The sequence below is a fragment of the Apteryx mantelli genome, chromosome 1 (assembly GCF_036417845.1).
Source record: "Apteryx mantelli isolate bAptMan1 chromosome 1, bAptMan1.hap1, whole genome shotgun sequence".
In the NCBI taxonomy this organism is placed as follows: domain Eukaryota; kingdom Metazoa; phylum Chordata; class Aves; order Apterygiformes; family Apterygidae; genus Apteryx; species Apteryx mantelli.
In genome coordinates this window covers 45,723,584-45,737,128 of record NC_089978.1, presented here as the reverse complement: position 1 = coordinate 45,737,128, position 13,545 = coordinate 45,723,584, and the positions used below count along the sequence as shown (strand labels likewise).

Here is a 13,545-nt window from a genome sequence, read left to right as displayed (position 1 = left end):
ATGAAATACAAAAGAAAATTTGAAATATTTTCATTTGAAAGCACTGGAATTATAAGAACTGTTTTAAGAATTGGAAAATGCTTGGTGTTAGTAATGTGGAAAAATATAAAAATACTAAAAATATACATATACTACAATTACAATATAGTTATACTATGTATAATATAGATAAAGATAAGGTATAAACCAAAATATGCTGAATTGAATTGAAAAATAATAGAGCAAAATGAAAGATCGGAGCAAGGTACTTTATGCCAGTTCTGAATGTATTTATAAAATTTACATCACAAGTGTTATTAAACTTTGAATACTCTCGGTAATTGTTTTTGATGTTGATAAAAGGAAAAATTCCTGTTGAAAACTTTTCTATTAGGATCTTTTTAAAAAGTGTGCTGGACACCATCTTTTATATGTATATGATACATATGTGCATATATGCACACAGTTTTCCATACAATTTATATCCAGGTTGTGTCTGCAGTACTTAACTGTTATAACTGCCAGTTTTTAAGGTGAAAGTATAATCTGAAATATCTTTGCTTCGTGTCTAGCCTCAGGCCAGTATTGCTGTAGGCTTCAACAAAAAATGATTCAGCTACCACAGAGAACCAGTAAGGAGAGAAATAGGAGTATTTTTCAGTGTCAAAATATTGTTATTAATTTCAGTACTTCTAAGCTTTGAAAGAAGGAGTTAAAACTTGTCACTGAGATGGTACTAGAATACCTTGTTCTGATCACTTGAAAATCAGTCTGAATCTGGCTAAGATAAATCTCTGCAATTGTATTTCATGTGCCCATTTGGCTTGTTTAGAAGCTTGCTGCTGAAGTGCCTATTGTAGCCGCACTGGGTACAGTCCAGACACACAGGTCTCCGTGCTTCTGCTAAATCAGCTCTCTAGCAGTTTTGTAAGAAAAGAACATTATCGTGGAAGTTACAACTTTCATAGCCTAAATTGTATTGGCACTTGCATTTTGGACACTTCATGCTATTAACATTGAGCAAAGTCTTGCAGTTCTGTTTTGGGATTTGGCAGCTGTAATTCCCTGCACTTTACTAATAGAATGCTTTATGACATCCTTCAAGGATACTGTGGTTCATGACAAACTTACTGGGTTGCCCAGAAGAGGATAGTTAGATCAATCTGATTTTGAGACAGATCAGTGACAAACTTCCTGCAGAATTGATGGAACCTAGATTAATCCCATCATCAGAAGAAAAAAAAAGAAAAAAGAAAAAATTTCCATGTACTCTAAAACTTGGCCCAGTATGATTTAATTCCCTGAGTCTTATAATTTGTTTTGTGCAAACCCACAGTACTGAGTGGCATCAGCAAACTTTGTTTTCATTAACGTTTGGCGAAAGCAATTGTGTGAACAGAACTCTAGACCCATTCAAGAAAACATATTTGAAACAGGATATTGAAAATAAAGTCCATAGGACAACAAAAGTCAGTTTACATGCTGATGTCAGCATTTGTGTGCTGCGATAAAGCCAAGCGCTTTTCATGATAAAGATAAATTCATATCCAAATCTCTAATAATAAACAAAACCGATGTTAGCTTTTCACATTAAAGTCAAAAGCGTCTTTGTAACTCTTCCCAAAGACTTGATTGTTAGGGACAAAAGTTATGTTCTGTTGAGAAAAAAAAAATTAATCACTCAAGTTATTACATAGGGTGTGCTGTGTATTCCAGACTCCAGCTTTATACTGAAACCTTTGAAGAGTCTGCCCATACCTACCAAATGTTGTAATTGCTACAGAATCACTGCTATACAACAGCTGCAATAACAAGGTGCTGCTGCCTTTACTTTAATCTGCCTCTCTTTCTGCCAGTTTATTATGTTTTGAATTTATTCTTTTGTAGATCTGTGAGCTATCTTTCTTATGGAAATTAATCTTTTTAAAAGATTTGTTCTCTCATTTTCAAACACTAATACTTTCATTCAAGTATCCCATTATTCAGAACCAGCTGGCTTTTTATCTAGTGATATTTACTTCAAAAAGCCAAGTTAAATGGTATCATAGATTAATTCTCAGGGCACAGGAAAGCTTTTTTAGAGAAAAAGATTTGGTAATTACTTAGAATATCGCAATAAAATCACAGAACATGTCAAAAATGCGTTATATAATCTGTCATAGTACGAAACTTCAAAAAAAAAAGTTAATTCACTGAATTGAGCATAGTATGTGGCATCAGTATATGACTTTTAAGTGGAACATTATGTAATGATAAAACTTAGCTGTGATTTATAATAAACTATGTCATGATTTTTAGTTATGTATTTTTTCCTGTGCGGAAAGCACTGAAACTTCAAAAAGGGCATTATCCACTGAAATTTCTTACATAAATCAAACTGGAAATAAGACACATTTTACAATTCAATTTAAGATCCCACTGAGACAATAATGTTGCAAGCTGTGCATTTTGCAGAGTAATATAGTAATGTCTAGTTTGCATTTTTGAAAAACCAAATTAATCACACTTTATTGAATATGTTGAAGCAAACCTAAAATTCATCTATTATTAAAAAACTTGTGCAACAAACAAACTATATTTTGTACATAAAGGACAAACTCATTTATTCATTAGGTTAAAATACTTGGAGTTTGCATTTTGTAACTATGAAAGAAATGACATTTGCTATCTCTTCTCCTTTTTTAAGTTTTTCAAAGCATTATGTACAGCGTTAGCTGCCTGAAAAATTCTACTAATACTTTAACATGGTATCCATCCGGAAGGCTGCAAAGGAATCCCTGTGGAAACTGATGGAAGTCTTGACTTTTAAACTTTTTTTTGGTAGTGAATCTCTTAAAAGGACAAGTAATCTGTTATCTTATTTCTCATATTCAAATAATATATTTTATGCCTTCATTGCTTAACCAAAAGATAATAAACATTTAGCCAATTTAAAAGCATTTGTGCAGTTCTTCAGCTATCGTGCCTTTGTGTTACCTTGAATTAGAACTATTAGCTTGGTACTCAGCTCTGCTCAAACCAGTACGTCAAAGACACCGGAGTGAAATTTGGGCCTTATTCGAGTCTCACTGACTTCATTGGAACAGGATTTCAGTCTCTGTGTTTTAAAGATTTTTAAAACACAAAGATTTTTAAAAATGATTTATGAATATTCTTCTGTTGCCTGAATAATTGTGGAATTACGTTTGTATTCTACATCGTGCAGGGCATGTAAGCTGTATACCAAATGTCAGGTACTCACTGTCTGCTAGTTGTAGTTTCATTTCTAGGAATACCACTCTAAGTTATTCTGATACCTTTAGGATAGGACAAAGTCTAGGAGAGCTGTTGCCTGCTAATGATGTGTCTGTATATTTATGTCTTAATAATTTCAAAATATGAAATATAGCTTTTACTTAAATCAGTAGTCATGCACATTTATTTTTCATCAGAAATCTATATTGACTATATACTACATAGACTATTTGGAAAAAAAAAAAGCTTTTAAAAAAAGTTAAGGTTCATATTAAAAAGACAATGATCCTTAATCAATCTCAAAACTGTATGAAAATAATTTACAAAAGCAGGCATGATTTTTACATGATTTTTCCTTGAGTATCATAGAAAGCTCTGGCACTTGCCTAATATTGTATACAATTTACAATCTGAAATTAACTGTGCTACTTTACTTAAATAGCATGTATTACAAAGCATCAGTTCACTGATATTTTCTTATATATAAGAATAACAGCAAATTTTCCAATACATTATGCACAGATATTCTTTCCTGTAATGTCAGTTATGAACATCAACTTTGTAAGATTTTTCTCTTTGCATGTGCATATTGACTGTGGCTGATACAAGAAGACACCTCTTACACCAGGTCATGAAGCATTTCAAGGGCATTCCTGAGAGCATTCACAGACAAGTTTAGTGTACAAGAAGGTGACGTGGTTTTACAGTCCAATACTTTAGCAGAAGTTGTCCATGGCGTCTCTTTATGCTGTAAAGGACAGAGGTGAGGTTGGGTTGTACTCAGGGTAGCTGGATGTCATGATTAAGATGACCCGACATTTTGATTTAGTGGTGATTGTAGAACCCTAGTCCCAGAGCATCAGACTGTCCCAGCAACCCTTAAAAAATATTTGGGGCTCTACTTTGTCTGACAGTTTTATGAAGGTGCAGGCCTGGAAACCTATTTCCAGTACTGTAACTGGAAAGTGAGATAGTCTCTGTAATAACATGCTCACCCAGGAACAGATTTCTCTGTAAACCTCAGAGCTCGTGAAGTCTCGTGACTTTGCTCTAGGAGTTTTCTAGAGACACAGCGTTGATTAGAAAACCTCTGTTCCTGGGGTAGGCTGTGTTCGGCCCCTCACTTCACATCAAGCCAAGACCTGGGCAAACACCCACCCCTTTCCATTTAAAAAAGAAACACAGTCCCGTGCTCCAGGGAGCATCCAAAGCTTGCTGCAGCAGGCAGGTTTTCATGCAACCTACTTGTGGTCATTTTCACACAGATCACAGGAATTTCATTGCTGTAAGACATCACTACCAAATTTGCTCAAGACTGCATAAGTTATTTGTGTCTTTATTATATAGGAAAGAAAATGGCTAAAAATCAGTGAGTAAAAATCTGAAGAATAATGATGTTCAAGAAAGTATTCTGTGCTGTAACCTTTTAGAAGCTCAGTAGTGTTGAGTCTATGCAGTATTGGTGCTAGAAATTAAAATATCATTCCAGTTCAATCGGCCAAATTTTATTTTTAAATCATCAATAAAACATGATTACTTGAAATATGTCAACTTTCTTGGCTTTGCATTTTCATCCCTGGCATCTCTTTTGCAGAATTAGTTCCATTCAGTGCTATAATTAATAGATACTATTTTTGTTTACATGTAATAACCTTGCTTCAGAGTCCACACTAGCTTGTAGGAAGTGGAAAGTGGAAAGCAAACTATGATTTAGTGTTCATAAAACATAGCAACTATTAAAGCATATGACTGTATCCCATTGATTGGACATAAAGAGAATTAGAGCTGTTGTAATATCCATGTCTGAGTTGATTTTCGATTTTAAAACCAGAAGCCAAATTTATTCTCCAAAGGAATGCCCTGAGCACTGGCCTGCTGAGGCCTGCTCCCTTTGGATTTTTATCCTTGGAGCCGGATGTGTCTTACATCTGTTTTTTTTCTGCACTGTGACACAGCTGAACTAGGTGGGGCAGTGTGCCCTAACCAGACTTCAGGAAATGTGGGTTTCTCACCTTGCCTACCTTTTCTGTCCATGCTGTTTGCACTTCAGTATCTCCACTGATGATTTTGTACTGTGATTTCCTCTGTTAGTATATCACAACTATATTAGAGGACCACCAGTTATACTTAAGTATCCTGAAAATATGCTGGATTGTTCTGTTTGTGTTCAAATGACAGTGATTAGATTATTATTTTCTTAAAAAAAAAAAAAAAAGTCATTTGAGATAATTCTTTTGTATAGATAAAGAAAATGGGGAAGACTGGTTACCAAACAGATTTATGGTGTATTGCTTTGTTTTGCTTTGTTTTGTTTTAAAGCACCCTGCTAATAGCACAGCTGAAACAAAATTATATGGGAATTAAATGCAGAAAAACTCAGACTAGATGTAGCAAGGGTCAGAAACCATGATCCAGACTGAATGGGGAAACACCTGCATTAACCAGTGCAGATGTTAAGCACAAGCTCCCATCCAAACTCCCATGTTTTCTTCAAATCTTAGGCACCTGTCCATAGACCTGAATCACAGTGCTATCACTTGGAAGCCCAAAACTGCATCTTTCTTCTTTGTCAGGTTTCTGGAGCAGTCTATATTTTTTTTCCAGTGTACTAAATAGGAAGCCTAATGATCAGGCTGAGGAAAAAAATTACATGAGCAACAGGAGATCTTATTCTAAAATGATTGAAACCTATATTTCCCAGAGTGCATTCTAAACACAGTTACATACTACTAGAGTGGACATATCTTGTCCCAGCTGTTTCTTAAACATAAAAAAGATATTCATATCCCCAATTACATAAAATGAGAATGAATACGTATTATATATTAATATCTATTTAATATCTATTTAATATCTATTTAATATCTATTTAATATATTAATATCTACTTAATTATATATTAAGTGGGAAAATTGTACATATAAATACATATGACTATATTCCAGATGTTCACAAAATAATTTGTGATGTTTATCAGGTTGATAGGGAGATAAAGAGGATATTTGGTTTTGGTTGACTTCTGATAGTACAGTAGTCTTCATGTTCTAAAAACATCAAAGGACCAGCTACAGTTCTAGCTTTTCTCCTTGAAGTTAACATATTTGCCCAGGTGTATCTGATGTAAAATATTGTCCAGGTACTGTTTTCTTGAATACAGGATATGCAAGTGCATCTAATTTTTTATTTCCTGATGATGTCACATACTTATTTTTATATGTCTAATTGTACTTTTATCATATAATATCATATAACCATAATAAGAAGCTCTGCATATTATCAAAGAAATGAAAACAAGTTAGGAATTTGTGAAAGGAGACAAATAGAAAATCTGTTTTTAGGTAAATGTCACACAGCCTGTACCTGAGTTGCTGAGCTTTCACTTGTATTGGACAGTTTCATTATTCCTTAAATTGAAATTTAAAAAAGTTTTTCCAGTGTTAATCACTTAGGCAAAATAATGAAGGAGTTCAGACTATAAAATATATATTCTATGGGATTCATTGCTACTGTAAAAGAATCCTTTCACTAAGTAGTTTATAAATGCAGTATTTTCTGATTCATGATGAAGAATATGTTCCGATATTCAGCATCTAGAATTCCGTCTGATTTCCTGGAATTAGCTGTTTGTACTGCAGTTTTATTTATCAGAAGATAAATGTGGTAAGAGTTTCAAAATTTCTCCAAGGATAAGTAAAGTGGGTACGAACCTGGCTTATAGTCCAGATTGCGGCTATCGCTTCTTTGTCATCACCAAGGAAAACTTATATAACAAAATTAAAACAATGAATGAAGCAGTTGATATGAGTGAGGCCAAAATCTCTAACTGATTTTTACATAGCTACTGTTGTCTGCAAAGAAGAAGCCATATGTGATTTCAAAGGTTCTCTTAGCTTTGCCTTTATATATTTCTGTGGGAAAATGTATATCAAAGAATAGCAATTTTTTCTGCAGAATTTTCTGCTACACCTACTTATGCTTAGTAGTGGTATTAGCAGAACTACAAATGCCAGGCCCATAAGCCAACTATGCTAGAGCAAATTATAAAAAGCTTTCAATTATCGGGCCACATTGCTCACTGTCTCTTTAACAGCATAAGCTTTTATATATATATATATATATATATATAATGCTTATACAACCATCAAATAACAAGCAAGGCTTTGTGGAAAAAAAGTCAGAAAAATTCTTATCTGGAGCAGGATACAAAGTGTTTCACAGAAGTCTTGGGAAACTTATTATTTCCCTTTGTCTTAGTACTTGCTCTCCTGAAAATTTTGTAATGTCAGAAGAGGTAATAATACTGATTTTTTTTTTATTTTTTTTTTATCAGTGACATGAAACAGCTACTGTTTTCAAATGACAAATTTCTTTGTGAAATTTTCTTCTATTGAAATAACAACAGCATTTATGTCTTGTAAAAGTGCCTTTATCTGTAAATGTCTGTGCTTTACACAGTCTTACAACACTCACATGTGGCTGATAAAGACTACAGCTATAACGACTAAAGACTATAGGAGACTGAATTGAATTATGCAAAACTGTAATGGCAAATTTACTGTAATTCACAGGCTAAAGAAGCAGGATTTGATTTGGACAGTTGTTTGAAGAGATTTCCTCACTGTCAGGATGCTAAGATCACCAACTTTTAGCACGCTGATTAGGTATATTTTCCAGTGGACGTACATAGCACAGATAGTGAAAAATAGTCCACTTGACAAAAATGAGCCAACACAGCTGATACTGATGCTTTGTTTGGTAATTGTTGCTGAGATACAATTTGTTTCAGCAAACACAAAAGATAACTGTGGTCTTGTTTACAAGATTAGAGGGACTGAAATAAGATCAGTAGTATAAAAAAAAGTAGTGTTGATAGTAGAAGCTCTCTTTTGTGTTTTTGCCACATGATATTGTTTATACATGTTGTATGTATATTACTTGAAACTATTCCAGAGCCGGAGCTGGGATTCAGTTGCCTAAACACAGGCATGTAGTGCTGTCTGAGATGCTGTAAGTTATCCACATTTTCCACATGAAGCAACCAAATATGATGTTGGATTTGGGGAAGACCTGAAGGCCTGGCAGATAACCTAATTTAAATTTCTAAATTCCCCCTGTAATCAAGGAAGGCTTGATTCAGCTGCCTAGACATCGATATGTATCCACTAGTATCTTACGTAACCTAGGGTATCCTGCCTAGCCTCTATCTCCATCTCCAGATGGCCACGGGTCTCCTGTAGGTGCTGTGTTGTATGTACCACCCCTACAGGCATGTCTCAAATTATTTTGGCCATCTCAGGTGGCCTGTGTTTAGGCAAATGGGTTGAGTTTGGGATGAGTGGTCACTGGAGTCAGTGGAACCAGGAGAGAGATTCAGCTGACAAAATACAGTTATCTTCTACAGAGTGAGCTCAAAGGTTCTCTAATACTGTTGACTAGATACCTATTGACTATAATGGGAACTTAAATGCTTAGCTCACATTGTAGGAACCTAAACTTAGGCAAGCTGAATCCTAATGAGTACAAAATGAGAAGGAAAAGGAATAAGCAGATAAGTGATGTGACCCTAAAAATTAATCTGTTATGTTTGGATCAGAGTTTGTTTGCAAGTCTGACAGTGTACACTGTAGTTTTCTGCTTCATTTTCCTTTTCTTGGCTGCATTACCTTCCAGTCCAGAATTATTTTCATATATTATTACCATCCTTAGCTACCTAATTGTGCTACTAATGAATACAAATAGTCCAGACGTCAGGCATTTACAGACCCACTTCAGTGTATAAATAATGGTTTGTTGTATAAGCACTCATTATGGGAGAAAGTAACTCATGTTATGGAAGATATGTGCTGAAATGTTGATTATGGGGGAAGCGCTACAGTCAGTCTGTAGTAGCCTTTCAAATTATAAAAATGTATTGCCATTTTTGCTCCATCAGATTGTCCATGATGAATAAATGTGAGACATTCTAAGCGCAGTTTTTGAAGAGGTTTGCTAACATATGGAATTTTGATTTCACGTTTTTGAGTGTTCATATTAGCACTATAGCACATGAAATACATAGTTGGCTACCAAATTGCCTATTTGTATGCTTATGTATGGGGTTTGGGCACTTAGCATGAAGAATCTGCATTTCCAAATTGGATCCCTTGTGTTGGAAATCCTTGAAAATGATACTCTATGGTCAGCCTAGTGCAGCATCAATTGAAATGCAGTTTGAATGCAATATAGTGCTTCCAATTGCTGCTTCAGAAAGTGTTATGCTGAATCTGGAACACTTTGCATAATTTAATTAATTATGCCACTAAAAACTGATTTTCTCTCAATTTAAAGCAAACAGCTTTTATGAGGGTGAACTGCAGCACCCAGGGATATCAGGTGTCCAAGCTTTTAATCCTGTTACAAAGACGTGACAACCACTGATGGAAACTGGAAAAACATAAGCCTCCAGCAGGGCAACAAGTGAAGAGGAAGAAGGCAACAGATTTTTAATACTCTTTGAAACCACTGTATGCGTTAAATCAAAATCAAATGTAAAGAGTGACAGAACTAGTAGCTTGCACTTAGTTGTGCAGACGGCGAGTAGTGTCTAAGGAATAACACTTATTTCACTTTGACATTAATGAAAATAACTGTTCTCTCTAAGAGGAAAATTGTTAAGCTTAACTAACATAAGAAAAACACAGAAAATGGCCAAGACTATTTGTAACTACGTCTGTCCACTTAAAGTGTTCAAGAGTGCAACAGCCTGTAGTTTGAAAGTGGTTTCTAATGTTATGGATTAGATTCTGTCTGTGAATCATTTTTGTTGTAAACAAATCTTGACAGACGATGCCAGACTACAAGTATTAAGAATCTGTCACTGACCAAACACTAGCCTCGATGCTTCTCTTTCTGAAGCTTGTCTTTTCTGCTCCGACTTATTGTTGGTTTTGATATCATTCTAAAACAATGGCTATTGTAATTTTGAGGCAGAAGAAAGGGGTCCTGATTTAGAAAAGCTCTAATTTCTGCCATGACTCTGAGCCACGTAATAAGTGCCATAATTGGCAATCTGTGACTGACCCTGCAAAATTCTGTGACCAGGTTGGGAAAGGTTACAATAGAATTGACTCGACCCTCATATCAAACAGCAGTGTGTAACATGAAATTAACTGTACTGTAGGTGCTCTAGCTAATAAATAGGGAAAATATCTCATTACAGTGAAATTTGACCAAATTTGTCAAATGCAGAAATCTTCTTGATTGTTATACTAACCAATATTCATACACCTACTAATATATCTTATATATTATAGGTACTTCTGTATTTGTATAATGCGTATGAGGGTTGGCTTATTTTAATGGGAAAGTAGGAAAAAAAATAAAGGATTTTTAAAATGGTGACCTTATTAAGAATAGTATAACTTTACATGTAGATTAGAGAATTTTGTTCCAGGTTTGAAATACATTTTACAAACTAAATATCCTTTTCTTTCTGTTTTTTTTTTTAATATATGTCCAAAAAAAGAAATTTCAGGGGAGCGTGAAGATGGGAGCATTTTTAGCTACAAAAGCAAGACATTTGGTCTAGATTCATCTTACTTAAGCGATCTAAATCTAAACCATTGGTAAAAGCTTCTTCTGCAGTTACTGTAAGGACGGCAGCATGCCCAGAGTGCAGTCATTCCGTTTGTCTCTTGCGGTCATTCCCTCCTCATTTCTTTCAGGCACAGGCATTACCTGCTCACCAGGCAGTGCTGACTTCATCTGAATAGCAGCATAATCACGTTTTTATTAAACTAGCCAGTGCACAGGGTCTGTGCTGGCTTCATGTTAATTGTAGCAGGACAGACAGTACCAGATCCAGCAAGAAATTAGAGCAATCCGGAAAAGCAGTGTGTGCCCTGATGCAAGAATTGCCAGAATAAAGTTATCCCTTCAAATTTTTCTTAACGAATACAAAACTTAAGACAGAGCTTTTTCTGGCCCAGTATTTTACATTGTATAGTAACATTTTTGGGTGTTGCTTTTTAATTAAGGCCTAATGCCATAAAAAAGGCTTTATATTTTATGGACATGTAATCTAAGATGGGACGAATGACCCTTTAGAACTACCTGTCTTCTTCTATTGAATGTGTGTCTGCATCAGCACCTACTTTTTGGTTAAAATGAAGTGAGATGATCACACTTTTTGTGTGACCTCTCTTCTTCAGTCATATGTTTCAAAGGATAAGAATTCAGCACAAACAAAATGTGTATGTCACAGTGGCAATAAACAGATAATTAATGAAAAGAAACATCTTTTTCCAGCTAAGATTTAGTTCCTTCAGTTATGTTTGTTTTTGAAAGTTGGTTCATGTGTTTTTGAGAGTCTCTGAGTTCTCAAAATGTAAGAAAATTTGTTCACCTATCAGAGGTGATGAGATTCAAATCATGCATTAACCAACTCAGCTACGAACACTGTGTAAAGGTTGTGACAACTTCTTGTAAAATAATAAAAGTATCTCGTATAATTGATTCTTTTCATTGTTTCATAAAATTGCTTTGTTTGATTGCAGGAGAGTTTGGACTGAATTTTCATTACCTACTTCTCAACAATTTACACTGGGATTGAGACAGTATTGAGCTAATGAGTTAGAATTTATATTGAGCCTTAACTGTCTTCATGAAGTAACTAGGGAGAGAAAATCATGGCAATAATGGTGTATTTTTTCATTATAAACTATGTTGTACAGCTTTTACAATCAAGTTTTTAATAGATCTAGAGAAATTAAATTGGAATTCTACCAACTTTTGTGCTTTTGTCATCCCATGAAAATGGTGTTTAAAAATGTCAAGACTGATGTGCTAATCCAGTTTCTACTGAAGTATGCAGGAGATGGTATTAGCCCCGCTGTTGTTCAGGCCCTGTTGTTCATTAGGCAGTAAAAAGTATCATAAAAATTGTTCAGAAATATGCATTTCACTGTAATCCCTGATGCTAAATACAAACTGAGTATAGATTGAATCTTGACTAGTGCCATCCTGAAGTCCTTATCAAGAGGAATTCCCATGAAAAATGAGGAAACTTTCAAAGTCAGGAGGGTGAAATTATGCTCTGTATGTAAAAGGAAGCAGTCATATATTATTGATGTATATATTATTACTGCTGAGAATCCATCCAAATATAGATATTTTAAATACATTCAAACATTATTTATTGACTGTATATGGTAGATATACCAACTCATACACTGAGTGTATAGATTTCTTTGTATATATACACATACATATACTTATTCCCAGCATTACACAGTAATACGTACTATGAATAATTTAAGTCTTCAGTTGAGAATATTTTACACCATTCATTATATATAAATGCACAAATCAATAGTTTTATATGAATTTTTGTTATTGTTCTTCAACTGTATACTTTTGTTTAATTCTGTGGGAATTTTTTTATCATATCTGCAATAGTGGAAATTAATGGAATATTTCTCAAATATATGAACTACTCTCAAATACATGAATTACTCATCTAAACACATATTTGTCCACATTCTTCCTTGCTCTTAGTCAGTTCCACTAGCAGAAGACTGCAGGAGTTAATTAATAATTTCTTACATTTTAATTAATAATATGAAACAAAAATACAACATAGAAATATGTCAACCAAGCACATATGCATGTATGTTGTTGCCCTCAATAAATTAAATATTTGGTTACTTCTCTAATTTGTTTTCATACACAAATACAGGAAGAGATGTGAATATAGTTTAAATTTTAATTGGCGTAATAGGTAGTATTCTTTTTTTAGACATTTTTCAGTCAAAAATCTTTTCCCAAGTATAAAACAAACAGCATATATAGTCTTATTTCCTAAAAATTGCAAAAAAAAAATAAAAATAATAATACATCGAACATGTGCCTCACATTAATGAAAACAACAATAATACTTTTAGATTTGTGTTCTAACTCAAAACTTAAAATGTTATCCTCACCTATCTTTTTCAAAGTGTGGAAACAAAATAAAAAAGCCCTTCCCCCAACCCACCTATTCCAAAAAAAAAAAAAAAAAAAGTCACTTGCAAAAAAGGTTTAGTTGCTGGCCTTGCTTGCAAATTCAGACATTGAAAATTTGGAGTCTTCCTTCATCCAAATAATATATATTCATTCCCCACAGGCAGCAGTGATGGTTCTTGGGATAAAGAAAAACTTCAGTCTCCCCCCACCCAAGGATCACAGGCCTCTGTTAACCACCCCACCTTGCCTGGACAGCATAATCTTCCAGTTAGTCATCCTCTCAACCCTCTGCAACAGAACCACCTTCTGCCAAATGGTACGGGTTGACATCTTTCAGCACTAACATCAATA

At 34.3% G+C, this 13,545-nt stretch overlaps 1 protein-coding gene across 3 annotated transcripts in view; it reads left to right on the top strand.

Moving 5' to 3' along the window:
- Positions 1-13,545, top strand: part of DACH1 (dachshund family transcription factor 1) — a 363,667-nt gene that overhangs the window by 231,150 nt on the left and 118,972 nt on the right. For 2 of the 3 annotated variants that reach the window (XM_067292618.1, XM_067292628.1), the window contains exon 4: positions 13,355-13,510. The exons of the other annotated variant lie outside the window; for it this stretch is intronic. In XM_067292618.1, the coding sequence (XP_067148719.1) occupies positions 13,355-13,510 (156 nt within the window). The remainder of the gene's footprint in view (positions 1-13,354; positions 13,511-13,545) is intronic. 3 annotated transcript variants of the gene reach the window in all.